Source organism: Balaenoptera borealis (assembly GCF_965194805.1).
Source record: "Balaenoptera borealis genome assembly, chromosome: 3".
Lineage (NCBI taxonomy): Eukaryota > Metazoa > Chordata > Mammalia > Artiodactyla > Balaenopteridae > Balaenoptera > Balaenoptera borealis.
In genome coordinates, this window is record NC_138866.1 from 149,068,358 (window position 1) to 149,091,199 (window position 22,842).

At 41.8% G+C, this 22,842-nt stretch overlaps 2 protein-coding genes across 5 annotated transcripts in view; both read right to left on the minus strand.

Moving 5' to 3' along the window:
* Positions 1-1,636: 1,636 nt before the first annotated feature.
* On the minus strand, positions 1,637-12,042 carry LOC309627014 (UPF0235 protein C15orf40 homolog). Of its 2 annotated transcripts, none has more exons than XM_082388567.1 (5): positions 11,877-12,042; positions 10,606-10,732; positions 8,323-8,450; positions 6,852-6,963; positions 1,637-6,522 (listed from the first exon to the last, which is right to left on the minus strand). In XM_082388567.1, the coding sequence occupies exons 1-4, from the start codon at positions 11,988-11,990 to the stop codon at positions 6,868-6,870; spliced, it is 465 nt and encodes a 154-aa protein (XP_082244693.1). In that variant the 5' UTR covers positions 11,991-12,042; the 3' UTR covers positions 1,637-6,522; positions 6,852-6,867. The 2 variants fall into 2 exon arrangements, with proteins under 2 accessions (XP_082244693.1, XP_082244694.1); XM_082388568.1 differs by having other exon boundaries at positions 11,970-12,033.
* A 3,801-nt stretch (positions 12,043-15,843) lies between these two features.
* BTBD1 (BTB domain containing 1) overlaps positions 15,844-22,842 on the minus strand; it is a 43,358-nt gene continuing 36,359 nt past the window's right edge. For 2 of the 3 annotated variants that reach the window (XM_082388525.1, XM_082388524.1), the window contains 3 exons: positions 21,665-21,752; positions 17,923-18,069; positions 15,844-17,412 (listed from right to left, as the gene is read on the minus strand). In XM_082388525.1, the coding sequence (XP_082244651.1) occupies positions 17,254-17,412; positions 17,923-18,069; positions 21,665-21,752 (394 nt within the window). In that variant the 3' untranslated portion in view covers positions 15,844-17,253. Of the gene's footprint in view, positions 17,413-17,922; positions 18,070-21,664; positions 21,753-22,016; positions 22,158-22,842 lie in introns of those variants that run through there. The other variant, XR_014243487.1, reaches the window with a different exon arrangement.

A 22,842-nucleotide genomic window follows, 5' to 3' on the forward strand; every position in this document is an offset into this window, starting at 1 on the left:
TCTAAGGTTGCCTTGAGAGCAAATATTTCTTCCTTTCTAGAGGTCTGACTGCCCTCTACTGGGACCAGCTTTTGGGAGAAATAGGGATGGGAGCAGAGATCCCATGACCTGTGGAGATGGAGGGAGAGAGGGCCAGGCCGGCTCCATGGGTCTCAGTCAGTAGGGCTGCTGTATTAGGATATGCCAGGGTTTAAGAGGAAGTGACTTAAGCTGGTGTGACACAGCTGAGGCCCGCACGTGCCAGAGATACATTTGTATCTTAGTAGCTTGTTATCAGTGCTGTCAGACTGGAAAACGGGATGAGCTGTGGATAATACCCCTCAGATTTTAAGAGTTACAGGATGGCATGGGAGGAGGTTAACGAGGACAAGTCATCCTCATCAGAATTGCTAATATGTGATTTGACTGCCCCCTTGAAGGATTAAGTGAAAGCATTTGCATAAAGTACACATCACTGGGCTGGGCACATACTCAGTGCCCATTCAGTGTCAGGTTTGTGCCTCCCGAAGCTGAGCGGGGTACCTCTGGGCTGACTTGGGTGCAAAAAGTGCAGCTCAGATCTTTCACCAGTCTCCATGTGCTGATGGGCTAATTCATTTGTTTTCATTCCTGTCCCTAAGGGATACAGAGAGCCCCACGTATTAATTACCGGTTAGATTTTCTCCGGGTTTCAGTGACTTCTCCTGAGACAGCTTCAGGGGACGATGTGATGATGATCTCATGGTTTTTTTCCACTGCCAGTGTCTTCAACTCCCTAAAGGATCACCAGCCTCTTTGTCTGAATCAGGTAAATAAAGCTGCTGTAATTGCTAAAGGCCAGAGCTTTCTCCTGTGTGTGTGTGTTTGTGTGTTTCTCATTTTAAAGGTTCCTTCACTATATGTTTTGTGTGTATACAAAATAATACTGTAAAAAGTAAAACTAGACAAATATGAATAATCTGCATCCAACCAGTGACTTTGGCCTTTTGTGAATGCTTCTGTCTCTTTCACCATGCCCACACAAATATATATATATAAATTTGGTATATGCATGTTTTTCCTTTCTTACTAAAGTGAGGTTACATATATAAACCCACACACATGTGTATATTATTCTTTGTTCATACAACAGATTATAATAGACATCACTCCAGGTCACTAGCTATAGATTAAAAATTAATGACTTAATTTTAATAACATGATATTGTATAGTATGGATATCCCATTGATTATATGATCATTCTCCTATAGGTAGACACTTAGGTTGTTTCCTTTTTTGCCCCCACTTAACAATGCCATATTGCTTTTGTCCATGTATCTTTTGAATGCTTTTATGTGTTCTGTGGGGTAGTCTCAAAAGTAGAATTGTTGGGTTAAAAAAAACCTGTATTATTTCATTTTAATAAATGCTGCCACATTTTCTAAAGCATTGTAGCAATTTACATTCCCATCAGCAACATACGAGTATTCATGTATGTGTCTCCTCTCTCCCTATGACTTCAACGTTTTGTCTAGATGGCCACAGGCTTTTTTACTTTAGGAGAGCTTTACTAGGTTGTGTTTCATTGTTGATCATTGTCAGTATTTCACCTAGGACACTGCACCTTTCATTATATAAGTTTATCTTCTATTTCTCCAATGTTTTCTTTTTTGGGGGGGGGAGGGCCGCAATGCACTGCATGTGGAACTTCCCTGACCAGGGATCGGACCCATGCCCCCTGCAGTGGAAGTGTGGCATCTTAACGGACCACCGGGGAAGTCCTCCAATATTTTCTTGATTATATCTTTAAATCTTTGTTCTTCTGTTCCATTTCTTTGGTTCTTTTCTCCAGTTATGCATGTGTTGGTTTTCCTTTGTCTGACTTCTGTATCTGTCATTTTCCTGTCTTTGCTCACCTTTCTCTAGCCTGCCCTCTAAACTCCATGTCACATATTCAGCCTTTTCTCTGTTGTGTTGTTTGCAGCAAGGCCTTTATTTCTACGATGCTTTTATTTTTTTATTTTTAAATTTGATTAGCCACATTTCAAGTGCTCAGGAGCCACATGTGGCCAGCAGCAACTGTATTAGCAGCACAGTTCTAGAAGCAGACTAAAGGCTTGGAGTTCTGTTGACTTGCTCCCTTATTTTCCACAGCACTCCAATCCCCCAGGTATCTCTGGGGAAACCTAAGACTCTGAAACAATTCCAAAGACACTTTGATAGTAAAACCACATCATGGATGAGATGAGTTGCATGTAGAAATGCCCACAGACTCTGTACCTTGTGCTGCAAAGTTTGGGGATTCACCCCTGCCAAACTCTAATAAGGGGACTAGATGGACCCTGTGGCACACAGCTAGAATAGGATTATAAAATGCTGAAAACTTGTATCATCAGTTGAATTATAAGGATTATCTGAAAAAAGCCTATGTGAGCAGAGTTAGGTGGTCTCCTGGAGCCTGCAAAAAGGGAGCTTCTCTGCCATGAAGCATCAATGTTCAGTGTTGTCCCGGGAGAGGGGCTGGTAAGATAAATATGTCTATATCCCTGCAGCAGAAATGGGAGCTCTAGACAGTCATAGCTCTCTGCTCCTGGCCGCTAAGTTCCCTGGCTCTGACCCCAAGCTCTCCAAGCTTCAAATGATGACTGGCTTCTTGAAGAGATTTCCCAAAGGGACAGAAGGTGCTGAGGATCCCACTACACAGTCTCTTTGGCAGGTACGTTCTTAAATTAATAAATTGGCATCCTTTTAGAAATTAATTCCTTGTCAATTTTCCAGCCCAATTCCATTTTCAAAAACACTGACTACATGGGATTTCTGAAAGCTGCAAAATTAAGGCACTCAGGACCTCGCTGGCTCCACCAAAGTACTGACCCGAGACTCCTGAGTACTCAGCCGGCCCTGGTTAATGCCACACTCTGGCCTATGCTAAACTCAAGGTATGAGGGGACTAAGTCTAAGGAATGTCTCTGAGAAGACTAGACAAGAAGGATAAGAGATTGTGACATTGGTAGTCAGGCACTACAGAAGGGATTTCCTAATAGTACTGCTCACTTCAAAAGGAATTAAGAGTCCGTTCCCTTCTTTATGTGTGGTTTTCTGCTACTGCATTATGGTGCCACCTCTTGGATATAAATTGAAAATCTAGCTTTAAGATTTTTTAGTCTCCAGGCACACGCATTAAAAAAATCTGAAGTGGGAGGCCATGATGGGTTCTAAAATTTATATTCTGCTTTACAGTTAAGGAACTACTTAACCACATCCCTAGAATCTGTAAGAGGGGGGATGCTGGTGGCTTGCAGCCCAGAAAAGAACTGCCTCCTCAAGTGAGTTTTTAGCTGTTTGGAATTTTAAACAGTGCAAAGGTGCCACCTGCATGCTCTGGTTCTCTCTCCATACCTAGCTGGCAAACAAGTGAGGAATGGCTCACAGGAATCAGGAGTTCAAGTTCCCTGTTTCTGCCTCCAATTGTCAACATATAGTGTAGGCAAAGCAGTATCTGGCAAGTAGTACGCGCCCAAGTTATTAAGAAATTATTCTTAAATCATTTTTGCAGGAGTAATTATGTATTAAGGTGGGGAATGATAGATTACAGATGAAGTGCTAGAACATCACCATGACACTAGTCATCAGAGTTGGAAAAGTATCATTCAAACCTTGTTCATAGGCTGCCTGAAAGGCTGGACCCTCAGGACAGCACAGGATGAGAAAGGCAGTGTAATCAGGTCACTCTGCAGATCGTGTAAGTATTCACTTACAGTTAACGGGGGTAGGCACGGCTATAGCCATGTTATTAGACAACCGTTAAAGGGGTTGGGGATTTTGTGTCCTTGTCCTAGGTCACTGGGCCTGTCTTAATATCCTTGGGGGAAGAACAGGGCCCAGCTGAAGAAAGCTGCATTAATTAAACTTCCACAGCAGCTCAAGGTGCCCAGGCCTTAGCTGTGATTGTTATTAATGGGGAACAGCCCTATGTGGGTCAAGAGAGCATCAGACTGCTAAAGGCAACCTCATTTGCTAAGGAAGAAAGGGAAACATGTCCTCAAACACAGCTGCTGAACTAGTTCCTACCTCTGCCAACAGTTTTTTGATGACAAAGTAAGGATGTTCTTTTTAAAAAGATAGTGTGTTTCTCAAAAAAAGTGATGATTAGGCAAAAAAGTCCGTTAAAATCATGGCCATTTTAAATGAAGTAAATAGACGATTGTGACGGGTATTTGTTGACTCCTATCCAGCATCCATTTCTCTTTCTCTAACTTTTCCCAATTTGTATTCAAGTATCTACCTCTCTCTGCTCACTCCTTTGCTTCCAAGTAGGCTTAGCCCATCCCCAGCTCTAGGATGGGCCTTGATTAGTCTATAACAATTAGAGTAACTCTCCTCTTTTCTCTAGTCACTGTTTTAGGTAACCTGTGTTACAACATGGCATTCCCTGACAGTAGGGGCTGGTTTAGAAACTTTGTGTTACCTAACCTGGGCTGAGATACAAGGAGGAGCTGATTGAGAGCTTTTGGAAAAGAAATACCACAGCTCTTCTTAGAGGCCTTTTTTTCTACTGGAGGGGGTGACAGGTGGACAAGAAGCCTGGAACTGCTGCCTTTTTGCCTCCATGGGGGAAACAGGCCTGAGGGTGAAGCTGGCACTGCTGAAGTCAGGGGAAGGAAAGAAAGTGGGTCCTTTATGACATCACTGAGCTGCTGAGTCAATAACCTCTAAGTAAATCCTGCCTCTGGACTTTCCAGGTATGTGAGCTAATAAATCCCTTTATTGTTTGAGCCAGATGAGTTAGATTTCTGTTACTTACCAAGGAAAGCATCCTAACAAAGAGTGATTCACATAAAAACCACAAGTAAAATGCCTGTAGAGCACACACCAGAACAATGCTGAAAAAGAACAGAAAAGGTTCCGAAGCCAAGACCACGTAAAACAGAAGCACATTTGGAGGGAATGTGGCAAAATGGCTTAGAAGAGAAGGCAGATGAGCGTAACCCATGCTCTGCCCTTAATGTTTACTCTGATCTTGGATGAGCCACCTAACTTTGGTTGTCCTTGGTTCCTCTCAACAGAGTAAGCTGTACTAGATGAGTGGCTCCCAGTTCTTTTACCATCCGTAATTTTTATTATTGGTCCTTTCTGTGGCTTTTATATTTTTAAAGATTTTTGTCTGTGAATAGATTTTTCTCGTGTACTTAGACAAAGTACACAACTGCAGATCGGCTCTTCTATCAGCAAAGGTAATCAGGTTAAGTTATTCACCTTAACAAATTACTATAATTTTATTGAACATTTAAAAACAAGATATTTATTATTAGCTTTTGAAGTTCAATATAGATATGACTTCTGATAGGTTTTTACAAATACTGAATAGCTTCCAGATCTTGTCTTCTTTTGAGGATCTTAGGAGATTTTTTATTTATTTATTTATTTATTTATTTATTTATTTATTTAGGCTGTATTGGGTCTTTCGTTTCTGTGCGAGGGCTTTTTCTAGTTGTGGCAGGCAGGGGCCACTCTTCATCACGGTGCGCGGGCCTTTCACTGTCACGGCCTCTCTTGTTGCGGGGCACAGGCTCCAGACGCGCAGGCTCAGTAGTTGTGGCTCACCTCATGGGCCTAGTTGCTCCGCGGCATGTGGGATCTTCCCAGACCAGGGCTCGAACCCGTGTCCCCTGCATTGGCAGGCAGACTCTCAACCACTGCGCCACCAGGGAAGCCCCTAGGAGATTCTTAAGAACTACCAGATTTGATGACTGCAGTTAACCATCCAAGGAGGAAGAAAATTCATGACTTCTCAAAAATGAAAATTAACATTAAATTACAAGTCTTTTTTTTTTTTTTGGCTGTGTCTTGCATGGCTTGCATAATCTTAGTTCCCCAACCAGGGACTGAACCAGGGCCCTGGCAATGAAAGCGCCGAGTCCTAACCACTGGACTGCTGGGGAATTCCCTAAATTACAAGCCTTGATTATTCTTATTGACTTTTTAACAAAATGGTCAACAGAATTTAAAAAAAACACAGAAAAAAAATTTTGCATTTTACATAATAAAATACATAAGCATTTTAAAATACAAAGTGACACTACGAAGCAGTGACAGGTCTTCCTCTGTCACTTGTAAACTGGATTAGAAGGCCATCCCCAGAATTCCAGTAGTGCTGTGGAAATATTTTAATTTACAATTGGGATAAACTGCATTCAACTGGGAGCCAAGGGGTCTAGGTTCTAGTTGCCATCTTACACCATGTGATCCTGAATACACTCAAATTCTGGACATCAGAAGCCCCATGACAAAATGAAAGGGGCTGAATCAGGTCATCTTAAATATCCTTTCCAGCTCTGTTATTTTGTAACACCATGAAATCAGAGTAACATGTCCCAAGCTGTTTGGGATCAGGGATTTTAGAACCTAAATTCAACATACAGTACTTTCAATCTTCATACTTCTTTTTTGTGTCCTGTTCTTATTAAATATATGTGTATTTCCACATTCTGTGTCTTTAAATATATTTTCCTTTTTAACAGTCTTTTCATCATTAGCAATAAAAAAGTTTCTCGGGGGCTTCCCTGGTGGCGCAGTGGTTGAGAATCTGCCTGCCAATGCAGGGGACACGGGTTCGAGCCCTGGTCTGGGAAGATCCCACATGCCACGGAGCAACTGGGCCCGTGAGCCACAATTACTGAGCCTGCGCGTCTGGAGCCTGTGCTCCGCAACAAGAGAGGCCGCGATGGTGAGAGGCCCGCGCACTGCGATGAAGAGTGGTCCCCACTTGCCGCAACTAGAGAAAGCCCTCGCACAGAAACGAAGACTCAACACAGTCATAAATAAATAAATAACTAAATAAAGAACGTGAATTTCTTTAAAAAAAAAAAAAAAAAGTTTCTCAAGGGTGTACTTTTCATTTCTTGCTTTTATTTTCTTTCAACTTGCTTTTTCAGTTTCTCCAAGATCTCTTCCGGAGTTGTGGAGGCCAAAAGCTTCACCACTTTTTCACGAGATTTACCACCCTGGACCAAAAGGAAAAAACAACAGTGTCAGGATAACACACTAAACTGTCTAATGCTATTAGAGACAGCAGACCTCAGTTGCTGAGGGGTTGTTACAGGTGGGCTGGTGTTTTCCTGACAGCTTAGTGCCCACTTTCTCCTAGCCATTTCTGGTCTAACCAAAGGCTGTCTCTTGGATTCCACCTTACTACAATATTTTTACAACTCTCCAGAGTTTTTAACCTTCATACATCAATTTCTGTAATAATAAAAGCTAGGCATTAAATTTTCAAAATGAATATGGAATCCAGATGTACAATATTCTGGTTTCAAGTAATACTTTTGTTTAAATTATTTTTTAAATTACCAAAACAAATATTGCAATTTTATATAAACTTTGTATAAAAATAATTCCAAATGTAAAACAAATTGGTATTCTCTATACTGTTACACATTTCTGAAAATTCCAAACAAAAAGCAACCACATATCCAAGTGCTATGATTCCACAACTGCTTAAGACAACTATAAAAAGGTAAACACCCTTTAAAGAAGGTAAATTTTGAGCAGGTATTTATCTAGATGGGTAGAAGCTGCACAGGTGGAAGAGTGGGGAGTCTTTCAGGCAAATGCGAGAGCACGTGCGCTGGAGAAAATCCGAAATGACCTGCCGCAGGGGCGACAGTGAGGCAGTGGCCTGATCAGATGGACGTTTAGGTACCGCCTACTAACCAATGACTCTGAGTGCCCGCTGGATCCTGGGTAGGAGCTACAGAGTATAGCACTGGAAAACAGGTAGAGCTTTAAGAAATATAAACACGAGTGGGTCTTACTCCTGCAGATTCTATTTCAGTTAAGTCTGGGGTGATGCCCAGGAACCTGTGTTCTAGAAATCATTTCCAGGTGATTTTGATATCCACCCCTAGTGCAAACCCATGGTATTAATGACTTCACATGAGTCGTCTCTCTTCCTAATAAGCTTCTCCTAGTAAGCAAGGATAACACGGGGGACCAGGTATGCTTGATGCACTCACTAATGGAGATGACAACAGGAACCATTTTAGATTTTTCTAGTATGGTGATGACTTGAGGGAAAAGACAAGCAAGATTAATCTGACAGAGCAGGTACAGGAATGAACTTAGGAGAAAATGCTGGAAATGATGGCAATTAAGGAATACAAGTATAGCGTGTGCACAGTCTGAAGGAGTGAGGCATTAGGAGTGAAGGAGATTAGGAAGAATTCACAGATTTTAGTGATTAAATGATTATGAGCATTAAAAACAACTGGTTTTTCAATTATTTGGAAAAGAAAAAAATTGGTATTTTAAAAGTCATGACTGATGTAGTACTCAAAGATGTTGAGAGAGAGAGAGAGACCTACCTTATCCAAAACCACATCACTCTTCCTGAGCTCTAAGACTTTGGAAAGATACCAACAAAGCTCGGCGTTAGCCTCTCCTTCTGTCGGAGGTGCTGCAATAGCTACACTCACAGCCTCGGCTGTCAAATCTGGAATGAAAACAGTGTGGACTTGATCCTCGTGGAGTTCTTTTTCTCCACGCAGTGAGCATATTTTGTAAAAGTGTTTGCGTTTGTCTGGCATATTGTAGGTTTTCAATTAATAACTGCTGAATGAAGAATGATTAATCACAGTTAAGGGAACATAAACATAAATATGCCTCTACCATTACGGAAATCCAGAGAAGAAAACTGATATTTACCCCACCCCACCCTGCTGACCAAAATGGGCCTACAGAGTCCTGGGCAATAACCTGGATTTAGGAGCTGGAAACTGCACTTGGTCTAACAGGAAGAGCCCAGGCAGGGAGTCAGAGGAGCTGGGTGTTAGCCCCGCAATGTCACTGGGAAGTGGATGAACCAGGCAGCTCACGAAACTGTAGAGGGTTGTTCGGGGTCTCCTCATCAGGAAAGTGGGAGCACTGGATTAGATTCACCTCTTATGTGAAATGTCTCTTTGATGTTTTTAAAATGTAGTATTTAGTTAGCATCTACACAGCGCTTACATACACTAATTTTAAGGGCACACAAACATGTTTTAAGGGCTTTACAAATATTAACTTGTTTATTCCTATAATTTTATGAAGATATTAATACCTTTATTATTTCCATTTTACAAACGAGGAAATTGGAACCGAGAAGTAATGTGTCCAAGGTCACATGGCTAGAAAGTGGCATTGTGATTCACAAATAAATTTGAATTCATGCTTTGAAATCCAGGGACAATGAACACTGCTTTTTGAAGAGTGGTCCAGACTCCCTCATCAATACAGCCTTTATAAAGAGCAACCTGCCTGCAATCCTCCACTGTTATTTCTGAGAGAGAAGTATACACTCAAAGCAGTTTGCAAATGAGCTTGAGCTGGTCCTGCATCTGGGGTTACTTGGGCATTTCCACACACTTACATCTTGCCTGTGTAAACACAGCTACAGAATCCACAGGAATGAAATGGTAGAACAACCCTCCTCCTATCCTGTCACTGATTCTATGATGCACAGTTTTTCACATTTTAATATCTTTGAAATCCTGATGTATCTTATAATAAATGGAAAAGAAAGTGTTTAGTTGATGTGGATTTTGTCTTACTGGTACACAAAGTACTTTTGCACCTTATAGATGATGGCCAGTTAGATCTGATGAAACATGGTATTCCAACAGCAGACAGTGTCCACAGTGACTACTTAGAAAATGCTGGCCAAGGAGGGTACAGCCAACAAATAGGCAAGCTAACATGGCCATCAACACAAGCCAGGCCTAGCACCCCAATTTTGAGGTCTTGTTTTCAAAATATTTAAAAAATTGGAATACAGAGCTTTAGCTTTAGTGGGTGAAAAAGACTGTCAAGATAACTCAGATCAAACTTTTTTCCCAATCAGAAGCCTCCCACCCCACCCAACCTCCCCTGAAGCCCCAACACTTAAAACAAATGTAAACAGCTACTCAGGAGTCCTGTCTGCCAACCTCCCCCTTGCCCACTGCAGAGATTCCTGAGGCACCTTTTGGACTCCAGGGAATAGCTTAAAAGCTTCTAACTGTCTCATCTGACAGATGAAAGAACTGGGCCCAGAAATATCTTGTAGAGTTTTGATTCGAAATAAGCTCACACAGGTGTTGACGATCATGTTCACAGATCTGAGGTTTTCTCTCCCTCCTTGGACCAATGGTCCTTTAAAAAAATCAACCAAAACATCTTTCTTTCTCTGGCTAATGTTTCCACTTTTGGAATAGGACAAACTAAGAATCATCTAGGCTACACGTTTCTATATATGTTCTTTCTAAAATACCTTTTTAAATTTTGAGGTATAATTGACACATAACAGGTGTACAACATAACGATTCGCAGTTTGTATTTTGAATTGATCACCACAGTAAATCCCGGTTCATAAAATACCATATTAAAAAGGACAATACAAAATGGTTCTTTCATCTAACTTGTTATGCTTTAAATATGGTATATTTGCTTTTAAACACTAGATTACACCTTTACATTAGAACCCAGAATTTAAAAATGGAGAAGCCTCTAACTGCAGGTGTGAAAAATATACTTGACCATACAGGATGGACTTTCAGCAAGCCAAGGCAAAGGGAGGATGGAGAGGAGACAAATGGTTCATACAAGATTCCCACCCCAGTGGCCAGGTATACCTGTCACAGCATTTTGTTTGGAACCAGGTTTGGCATGGATGGCTATGGTGATGCAACCTTTGGGATCAACTGCCACAGGACCTGAGGGAGGAACTGGTCTCTCTGCTTCCTTGCTCTGGCTTTTACCCTAAAACGACAACAACAGTCACACTACAACTTTACAGTTACAAAATACTTTCCCACACATGTGATCTTTCCATGATTCCTCTTCACCCTTAACCAAGACAAACTAGGCTAATCGGTCACGTCCAGGGATTTCTGGCCACCCAGAATGGTTTTCCATCATCCTTCATGGCTCAAATCAATTCTTCCATGAAGCCTTCCCATCAACCCCACAAAGTGCTTTTTTCCTGCCTTGGAAGACCTGACTTAGAACTGGTTCCTACTGTCGGCTTTGTATTTCCCATTCCTCAGGGAGCAGCGATTATTCATTTTTCATCTTTGTATCTCAAGCAGCACAAGTTAACAAATGTTTGTGAACAACTATGGCTGGACGGTGTATATCCGTGTGTTCTGGGGGGAAGGGGAGGAGGAAGGAACAACAGTGGTATTTAAAGGACTACTGTGTGCCAGAAGCTGTACTAGGAACTTTCCATTGAACAAACATGAACTGCGCACCAAGGCAGAATGTAGGCAAAGGAGATGTAAAGATGAATAAGTACACATGGAGCTCAAGGAGCTCGGACTACAGCGAGAGAAAAAGAACAAATAATCACTCTAATACACTGTGCTAGGAGCGCCGACCACACACGCACGGGACATCACGGCGCAGAGAAGGGGAAGGCAGTCCCGCCTCGGGACACTGGGGAAGCTCCCGGCAGGAGGCAGTCTTAGAGCCGGATCTTAGGAGCCGATTGGAGTCAGCCCTGCAGAGACGGTGGAAGGGAAGTGGGAGTGGTGCATTACTGACGGAGGGGTGCGAAGACCAGCCAAGGGAAGGAGACAGAACGCTAACTAGAGCCTCCCAGGGAAGCACAGGCCGCATTGCACTGCCGGAACACGAAGCGCGAGCCTGGGAGTGTGGGAGCGAGGCCGGCGGGGTCGGCAGCCACAGCTCAGGCACAGCCTCGCGCGCCGCCGGCCCGGGCCCTCCGACTTCCACGGCGGGCGGCGGCGCATCCGAGAGAGACGGGGAGCGGGAGGCCCGGAACTCAGAGACAACATGCAGTTGGCGGAGCTTCTACCCACCCGCGGGTCCCGCTTCTCTCCCGCGCTCCTCAACCAGCATTCCTGCAGCCCACCCTCCCACTGCCAAGGGACTTGCCACTGGCCTTGTTCGTTGCACCAGCTTTCTTAGGCATCTCGGTGCCCAGAGGGAGCCGGGCAGCAGCCCGAGCACCGGGTCCTGTCCCCAGCTTCCTCACCCCGGAGCCGAGCCGCAGCATCCACGCCAAGGAGGCGGCAGGGAAGGCGGCCCGACGCCGGAAGAGTCCTCTGCACCTGCGCACGCAGCGGGCAGGAGCGGCTTCTCTGGCCTGCGCCTCTGCTCTGTCACGAGGGCGACATCTTCCGGCTGGCGGGAGCAAGACCCCTCGTTCTTCCCGGACCTGCGCGGGAACCTCGCCACCTAGAAAAGCGGCTCAGGAGGCCGAGAGATGGGGAGCTGGGCTCTGGTCGAGTCGTGACCACCACCCACCCACCTCTGGTCTTGTTTCCTCATGGGAAGAAAGGATTGGAGTGAGCGGCAAAGAGCGCACAGGGCCAGGTGTCTTCTCGCTGCTGCAGCCAACCAGCAGGTGCAGAGCCCCACCCTGCTTCCTATGGCCCTTAAGTGGATGTAGAGTCTCCTGCTGCTTTAGCCTTTGGGTACCTTCCGTGTACTGATGGAGCCTCTACCTTGTGCCAGGCGCTGAGGATGCCACAATGTAAAAGGAGAGGAAATATATTCTGATGCGCGAAGTGGCAAAAGATGAAACTGAAGAAGGCGGAGGCAAGATCAGAGTCATTGAAGGGTTTGAAGCAAAGGATTGGTAGAGTCACATTTGTTGTGATTAGAAAGATCACTGGCTGCAGTGTGGCCAATAGAGGAATAGAGGTAGGGAGACCTCCCTCTTAAATGGAAGATGGTGGCCTGAACCAGAGTAGTAGCAGTGGGAATGGAGAACTGAGAGCTGATCATTTCAAGCATACTCAAGAACTAGAATGATCGGAGCTTGGGGAATGACTGGATGTGGGAATGAGAGTGAAGAGTCAGGGAAGATGCCCAGGTTTGGGGCCCGAGGAGCAGGTTTGGGAGTCTGAGGTGAATTGTTCAGTCCGGGACATAATGAGTTTGAGACAGCTGTGGGACACTAAGTAGAAATATTAAGGGGGTAACTGAACGTCTGTAACTGAAGCTTGAGAGATGTGGACTGATGATGGATTCTGGAGCCCTCTGAAAATGGATGGTAATTGAAGCCCATGCACATGGATGAGATAAAGACCCAGAGAGTGTGCAGAGCATGAGGGCCCAGGACAGAACCCTAAGAAAATGTAAAGAAACGAAGGCACCAAATGACATTAGCCAGATGTAGGAGTACGTAGCAGCCAAGAAAGGGTACTTCAAGAGGGAGTAGTCAACAGGGAGTAGTGCCACAGAGAGGGCATGTAAAACAGAAACGAGCGGTGTTAGCGACCTAGGTGCTAGCAGTTTCAGTGCAGAAGAGGAAAGAGATAATGTGTGTAGAAAATAATACAATTTCACTGTGAAGGAGTAACTGGTATTGGATGAGCACATGACGTTAAGATGTTTTTTCTTTTTTAAACTGGATGAGAATTAACCACATTTGAATATGCATAGGAATAAGCCAAGAGAGGAGAAGTTACAACAGAGGGAGGTGGTGGGGTTCTGAGCACAGGTGGAGACTGACCTGTCTACAAGAAGCCTTACTCAGCCACCCCTTCCTTCACAAGAGAAGGAAAAGTTCAGGTGCACATGTAGCTGTGTGTATAGGTTTGATGCGAGGAGCTGGAGTTCTTTCATTAGCTGAAGGAGAGGAGGTGTTGAAGATGTGAGGAGAGTGGAACAGATTTAAATACTCTGGAGAATGTCAAAGAGCTAACTGTTGAAACTCTCACTCTGCAACACTGATGGTCTAGCTGAACTTGGAGACCGTGAAATCATCATGACCCCAGTCTTGTACAGTTATATCATTTTTAAATGCCTGGACCCAGCAGCCAGGAAGTTGAAGGTAAGGCAGACAACTGGTTTCATCCAGGTGGGGATGAGGGGGTTGAGGGTTACTGAAATGGTTAATGGTGATCAAAGATCAAAAGTGGAGAAGGAAAAAAACCAAAAGATCGAAGGTGGAGTCTACTAGGGTAGGGAAGGAAGAGGGTTGACAGAAAGGACGGAGAGGTCAAAGGAATGGCAGTCTTGAGGTTCAAGGACACATGTATGGGAGTATGTGTGAGAGCTGAAGAGGCATCGAAGGTTGTGGTCAGAGAGTGTAAAGTCTGAATTTACCATTTCAGAGGTAGTGCAAGTCCATATGACAAGGTACATGGTGTGGTCATGAGCAGGAGTGATTGACATGAAATGGTGAAGGTTACTGGAGGTTAGCAAGAAAATGGAAAGCTAGGTTTGGCTGGGTTGTCCACCCACTTGGACACTGAGGCCACTCAGTGTGAAGGCTTTGGTAGAAGAAAGTGAACCAGGTGTTAAACCAAAGGCATATTTTCTTTGTTTGAAATCAGTTAAGAATTGGGGCACAAAAGCTGAATCAGCATTATATAGAATTAGTTTGGGGTGAAGTCATGACAGCCTCAGTTAAAGCTTTGACAGTTCAGATGGAAATAAAGGGGGCACTTACAATCGTGGATTATTATGTTACCTGGCAGTTGACTAGATGAGCGAAGGCAGAACGAGGGAAGAGGTGCCCTGCAAGGACCATTCAGACTTTCCCAAAGGTCACTCAGGAGTGGGGAGTGGAGAAGGGGGAGGGGAAAAGCCATCAGCTCCATTTGCCACCCAAACTGTACATCTGTTGTTGCTTCTGCCCCGAATCTTTGCCTCTGGAAAGGAGAGAGTTGGAAAAAAATGCTGCCCAATGGTAAAAAAAAAAAAAAAAAAAATAGGGGATATGATCCAAATGGCAGAAAACCCATTATAAATGTTTATACTGGTTCCTGTTTTCTTTTACATTTCTTTCAGGTTTTAGTAAAGTTCAGTTTAAAAACTCAATCTTATCTTAGCCTTTGCCAATGGAGAAGATGGATTTTTTTATGTGTGCAAACTCGGCAAAAGACTAAATGAGCCGTGTAGCTCTTGGGGCTGGGATTACTATAGCACCGTCCTCTCTTATGAATGATGCATTGTCTAATTCAAGGGACAATTTTCAGGTTTTGAATCTGGATAACTAGAACCGGGAAGCAAAAAGGAGCAGACTGTTTGAAGGAGACAGGACTCGAAAGGGAACAATGTTTTGTCTAAAACGTATTGCATTTAACATACTGCATTTGAAGACCTGGCTCTCTCTAAAGTCCTATTAAGGTTATCTGTTTCCCGGTAAATTTTTTTCTTGCAAATTAAAAGCACTACTTATGTGGGCCTTAAAGAAAGAACACTTTTATAATGCAAACAAATAATCACAATTTGTTGGGTAGATACTGGAGTAATCACTCTTCTAAAAAATAGAAATTGCTTATATTCTACAGTAAATACAGATTAGCCAAGTATCTTTTTGGGTCTCATTGTAAAGTTTGAGAATGGTGGCATTTTGGGACCCAGCAAAATAACATTTTCCCAACTTTGTAGCTTGGGAGATAGATCTGGGTTTAAATTCTGCTTCCCACCACTTACTGACCTTTTAAATCATGAATTTCTTGGCCTGTGAAATCGGTATTATAATAGTACTTCTCTCATACTGATGTTGTGAGAAGCAAATGAGAACGTGTGTGAAGTACTCAGTGCAGAGCCTGGTACCCAGGAGTCACTCAGGTGCTCTATTAATACTAAACGATGGCGAGATGGTCCTTACACTATATCAGAGTAAATAACAAGAACAGTTTCCTTTCTCTCACCTACTGAGAGTAGAACAGGGGAGAAAAACCTGAGACTGAAAAAAACTGATGAAGCAGCAGACGGCAACAGTTGTTGCTGCTATAGTTGCTTTAAGGCAACAGTAAGGCATTCTTACTATGGGTTGCATTACTTCCATAAATTAAAAATAAGGTTCAACCTCAATTAATTAGAAGCTTTGTTCCAAAATGGTGTCTTACACTCAACTTTTAGAAAAGACAAATGACAAAAAAAATAAATAAAAGTACAATAGATATTTATTTTTTAAAAATTCCAGGGGATGTCCCATGTCAGTAAACGGTTCCATTTCTTGTCCCTTGTATGACTACCTTCAGTTACATGAGACCTCTGCCACCACCACACCTCACTACCTTCTTGAAAATAGCAAATAGAATACTACTTTAGATGGAAAAATTTTTTATCCTAATTAACATTTAGAAAAAATTCTTTTTAAGTTGATACTTAAAAGAATTGTGATTTCTACACATCTTCCACAACTATTTGATATAGCTTAAACTTAATCACACATACATTTTTAATGAGATAATCATTTTGAAGGGAAAGAAAAAGAATGTTATTTATATAAAAATTTTGCTTTATAAAAGTGTATAAATGTCATTCTTCCAATATACTTCCTATCCCCTCCTTAGGCAGCTGTACCTGTTGACAGTGAGGTCATGAATGTTAAACATATTTTATTTCTCGGATAGAACTGTGTAGGTGACAGAAAGTATACTTTTCAGGAGTGATTCTGTTGGATATCTTTAAAGTTTCAAAGCAGCTGTTAGAGATGTTAGTATTTCATTCCAGTTCTTGCTGTGTATACAGATTATCGCCACAGAGCTGAACTGAGGTCTGTTTACTCAGCCACCATCAGCACCACCACCATCACCTCAATCTTGGGAATTCTCAACCGCATCCCCCCAGAGAGAGACACGTACAGTGGTGCAGCTTAGTGATAAAGAAGCCAGTCTTGGAGTACCTTTAGACCCTTTGTTTATATCACATTATTGTGAATTCGTACAAATTTCATTTATCGTTTAAAACTGTACTATGTAACATATTATACTATTATAAAATATCCTTTTCTGTAAATGCACTGAAGATTTTCTTTGGCATTTGTTAAGCCTATTTCTAGCAATATTGCAAATGCTAACCACCAGATAGTTAGAAACTCCAAAGATGAGGTCAGTTTTCTTCATTTTCTGAAATTAGTTATTTGAGTTAATAGGAATTCTGTAGGAATACTGACCCACCTCATCTTATGTAACCTTCAAAACAGTTAAAACAGAAAAAAAAAAAACCAGCTATATAAAACAAGAATCTTTCAGTTATAAAACTGCTGAAAGATTATGAGTCAGCTAATCTATGAAACTATGCAAGATAAAGCTGAAATAGCTGTTTTTTTTTTTTTAAACAATTAAACCGGTTCTTTTTTCCCCTAAGGTTATAAGAAAATGGAAAATCTCCCTTTAAATCATGCAGAGATTTAAGTCAACACTTATCTATCTTTTCTAAGAAACTAAAATGTCTCTTATCTTACAGTTATAAATATTCATAACACGAAACTCTTTTCTGTGGCCAGTTTTTTATGCCTTTGAGACTAGACTGTATGGTACTATTTAGCCAGGATGTATTATAATGCTGAATTATGTATAAAATATTATTTCTGGTATTTGTCCATCTTCTATTGAAGTGCCATTATTATTGCCAGGGGAACTAAAAAAGAAAAAAACAGTCTTGCTAGCAGTAGGTGTTTCATGCACTATTTTCTTCAGTCCTTTTGTGCCATAGTGGGAATCTGGACCCTAAATGAGAACAAAAGGTTCATTAGTAATTTTCATTTAATAAGCACTCAATTTAATGTGGTATTTTAATTATATTACCGATCTACTGTATTTCGTTATAGCTCTTGTATAAAAATTTATGCCAAGTCATTTAAGGAAAAATGTAGTTTTTGCTACAAGCTAATTAATGACTAAAAATACTGAATGTAGAGCTCAGCTATCAGAGGACAGTGAAATGGTTTTAAGGAGATAATTGTCTTATTTTATCTTCTGTCAAACTTCCAATCTCCTACTCAAACACAGGGCTATTTCTTATGAAGAACTATTTCTTTCAGAGCAGAGCTCTGCTGAGGCACTGCTCTTCTCAAAGCAGTGGAATATTTTAACTCCCACCTTCCTACCTTCCCTGCTTCCGGCAAGGCTGTACTGTTAGTGACTCTAGCTACTACTGAAACATGCTCTCTGTAACATGCAAGAGGAGACCGCGGGCCCCGCCAGCTCACCACCTGGAACATTCAGGAAGACTCTTACTTTGAGCGTTGCGCATGCTGTGTAGCACACGTTGGGTAGGATCTCTATGGGTTCTTTGAACATGACCCTGAATGTGTTAGCAGTCCCATCACAACTAAATCCAGTATCATTTTGTCCCAGGGTTTGTTTTTTTTCATATTCAATGATCTGTAATTTTTAAAAGAGAAATTAAAGTTAAAACAAAGTTTCGCAGAAGAGAGTATGAAGCCCTTCAGCACAGCAGAATAGACTACTACATCTCTCTGCTGTAATTTTTCTCTACTGTCTCTAACCACCAAAGATGGCTTTAAACACGCTGTCAGAAAATGCATTTACCGCAGTAAGGATGGGGAGGATGTTAGATAACTGGGCCTTGGCTGCAGGAGAGAGGAGCTTCTAAAAAAGACACATGGCTTGGGAACTGGTGTTTTAGACTGTGTGGATTTTAGATACCTGAGGGAAATGAGCCTTTACTCCTTGCTAGCCTATGTCTTGTCGCTGGGAAATTCCTGTAGCATTTCCTATGTGGATATTCAAAATATGAAAATTCCGTCTTTTCGATTTAGTTCCATAATCTGTGCCAGGCACTGAGGGACACCCTCAGGGAGCTTCTAGTCATTAGAGAAGACAAGTAAACAATGACAATTCAGTACAGCACCTGCAGTAGAGAGCTATGCATAAGATGGAGTGGAGGAGGAGAGGAAAAACTGATTTTGTCACGAAGTGGGGAGGCTCCACAGAAGAGAGTTTTAAAAGCTCAACTCAGAGGTTACCAGGTCATAAGGGAAAAGTCTTCATGCAAGGGAACAGTATGTGTGGAGGCCAAGGCTCACAAAGCCATCTTTTTGCATATATCAGGTAAAAACGGTAAGAGTAAAACAGGCTAAACCAGTACATGCAGCGAGAGATCAGGACAGTGGCCACCTCAGGTGGGATAGTGACCAGAAAAGATCACAAGGGGATGTCTGGAGTGCTGTAATACCCTATTCCTTGATCAGGCTGCTGGTTACACAAGTGTGTTCACAGTTTATGAAAAGGGAGCCATACGTATCACTTATGTCTACTTTTCTGTATGTACAGTCGGCCGGCCCCCTGTATACGCGGATGCAGAACCTGTGGATGTGGAGGACTGACTGTACTACGTCATTTTATATAAGGGGCTTTGAGCATCTGTGGATTTTGGTATCCACAGGGGGTCCTAGAACCAATCCCCTGCAGATACTGAGGGACTATAGTATATCACAGTTCAATTAAAAAAAAAAAAAAAAAGACATGATGGTGCCCTGGAATAAAGTAGTAAGACATAGGATTTCGTTGTGGCAGTGTAATCTAGAGTAAACCACTTCACTTCTCCAAGCCTCAGTTTTCTTTTATTTTGGGAAAAAACCTTGTTTGCCTTCTTCCTAAGGCTACTGTGAGACTCAAATTATACAACTACAGCAACAACGACAGCAACAGACTATGTTCCAAACACTTTACATGCATCATCTCAACCGGTCCTCACAAAAACATAATGGAGGTACCACTACTGTCAAAGTAAACAAGGACACTGTGGCTCAGAGAGGTTACCTAATTTGCCCCCAGTCACACCCTGGAGATGGTAGAGCTGAGATTCAAACCCAGGCAGGTCTATCTGGTAGTGTTATCTAGAGGGTGCATGAGACTAGCCACTGGGCGGAAGAAAATAAAGAGAAGTCCTACTTCTATTCATTTTGTATTTTATCATTTTAATATACCTATAACCCCGATGCCCTCCCTCAGACTGTACACAAGGAATCTGGTGTCTCATGTAATACGTGAGGGGCGCTGAAGGAAGACAGGGGTTCCACAACTGAAGAGAATGACTGTGGGGCCCTCACTCCTTCCCAGGCCTGCAGATTATACAGCCTGCTTAAGTGGGCTTATGGATCCTATGGATAGGATCTTAACAATATATAAAGTAAAATGGGGAGTGATCATGAAAATCTTTTATACCCGAGAGGTCTGCTGTGGTTTTTTGGCATTAAAAATTATAGAAACAAAATTTCCTAACCTTTAAAATCTTTCAAATAAACAATTTCAGTGGCTTTTGACCCTATTTATTAAAAATATTAAAACAAACTTTCTAATTGGTTTATAAGAGCAAGGAATTGACATGAATGATTTAATTTATAGCTGAATTTCACTATAAACATTAGTCGATAGAATTTAAAAATGAGCATGATTTCATTAGCACAGCCAATAAAGCAATTCTTCCATTTGGAACAAGGTGTCTTTGTGAGGTAGTGAAGTATCTTTTTTGGCTGTCATCAGACCAGATCTTTATTTTTGTCTGTGTAGGGTCCTCCTTGCTGCACACGGGCTTTCTCTAGTTGCGGCGAGCAGGGGCTACTCTTCATTGCAGTACGTGGGCTGCTCATTGCGGTGGCTTGTCTTTGTTGCGGAACACGGGCTCTAAGCACGAGGGCTTCAGTAGTTGTGGCATGCAGGCTCAGTAGTTGTGGCGCACGGGCTTAGTTGCTCCACGGCACGTGGGATCTTCCTGGACCAGGGCTTGAACCCGTGTTCCCTGCACTGGCAGGCAGATTCTGAACCACTGTGCCACCAGTTAAGTCCCCAGACCAGACCAGATCTTTGAATTGTTGTGTATCTTGAAAGTCAATGATGCATTTTGATCACAAAGTTCACCAATGTTTTTACTATTAAAAATAGTATATTAATTAACATTTTAGAGAGAGCAGTTTTTTCAGCTGAAAGAAGTCTGAAACATTGTTTACTTCCTTTTTTCATTTCTATTTTTGTGTTTTAATTTATGTATAATATAAAATAAGTATAGTATTGCATAGGTATATGTGTATAGTAAATAAAAGTACAATGTAGATGTGTTTCAAAAATAATTTTACTAACTGGGATGTGCAATCAAAAGACGGGAATAAAGACACAGACCTAAGAGAGAATGGACTTGAGGATATGGGGAGGGGGAGGGGTGAGATGTGACAGGGTGAGAGAGTGTCATGGACATATATACACTACCAAATGTAAAATAGATAGCTAGTGGGAAGCAGCCGCATAGCACAGGGAGATCAGCTCGGTGCTTTGTGACCACCTAGAGGGGTGGGATAGGGAGGGTGGGAGGGAGGGAGATGCAAGAGGGAAGAGATATGGGAACATATGTATATGTATAACTGATTGACTTTGTTATAAAGCAGAAACTAACACACCATTGTAAAGCAATTATACTTCAATAAAGATGTTTAAAAAAAAAAAAAAGTGTGGAGAACACTGGTTGACTGAAAGGGAAGGAGAGAGGTGCTTCACTTTCTTCGAGATTAAGTAATCGTGCCGTATCTGAAAGAACTGAGGTGGAGCAGATCTAAGAATGGGGCAGGGTATGGTCAGACAATCAGAAATCAGAGGTGTTACCAGTAGTTATAGGAAATTAGACAGTTTCAAGCCCTAGAGTTCAAAGTACCATGAAAAAAGCAGGTGGGTGTTTTGAGACAGTCAGTACACAGCAGGAAGAACTAATAGAAGCGTTTCCTGGACAAAGGAGAGCTCCTTATATGTTAATGCTTCTGTTAAGGACCCCAGGACCTCAATTTTCTGAAACTACACTTTTTAGGTCAATTGTAAAATGGAACCCTCTAGGCTTAAAATACTAATAGGCTTTCTGATGCCTGTGATAATTATACTGAAATTTGGATTTTGCCGAAACAATATCTTACCATAAAATGGCACCTGTTATATATTTCAGATGGTATACAGTGGGCAAAAAAAAGTGTACCTGTATATTCACTTGATAATCCGTGGGACCATGAATAGATCCATATAAACCAAATCCGACTATAGAGATTCTTCTATTAACTGTGAACCTGAGAGAATGAGGCCAAATATAAAATAACATACATAATTCAGTAAGCATTCATACTCCAAAGGCTTATACATTTTTTAAGTGTTACTCAGAACATCTAATTTTGCTCATAATAAAGAAAACTATCAAAAATTAAACATCCTTGGAAATGTCATCTGCTTACCAAAAAACTCTTGCTAGAGTAACTTATTGGGAACTTAAGTAGAATCTGTTTTCTGTACTGTACATTTTTGAGCCAAGTAATTTATTTAACCTAAATACCCACTTTTGTTGTAATGATAATTTTAGTCCAAATCTGTCTGCACATCTCCTTCATGACGAGAGATGTGTCAGCCATCAGACCTGATGTGCAGCGTCCCAAACTCTGACAATTCTTCAGCTCGATGAATACTTACTGGGCCTGGCACTGGGGAAATAATGGTCAACAAGACAGTCTCTGCCCCTACTGCACTTATAGCCTAATGGAGGACACTGATAATAAATAAGTAAACAAAGGGATAAATCATTAATTATAAATTGTGATAAGAGTTGTGAAGGAAGCAGGCTGCTGTAACAGAGTTGGTGGTGGAGGTCTGGGGACAGGACCTAAGTTACACAGGTGGATCAGAATGAGATTTCACACTAGAACAATTAGCAAATCCAGTCTAGTCACCATAGTTAAGAAATAGACCCACCTTACTCCATTTTATAAATGTATAAAAACTAGCATCAAGCACAAATGGCACTAAATGACTGTATAATAAGAGATAATCTATAATATAAAGCAGTTATCCTCAACATTTCATACTTTAAGAACTGAAGTAACAAGTTCAAGTTTTATTATTATTACTACCATACCATTACCACTTTATGAGCACTTCCTGTGCCAGGCACCGAGCTTCAGTTCTTTACATAAATTATTTCCTTTAGTCATCATAACAGCTCTATAAACTAAGTAACACAGTATGATTTTTATCATCCTGTTTTTATAGCTGAAGAAACTGAGGTTTAGAGAAATTAACTTGCCTGGATCAAAATGTGTAGCAGAGCTGGGACACAACCCCAGGTCTGCATGGATCAAAAGGTCACACTCTTAATCACTATGTTAAACT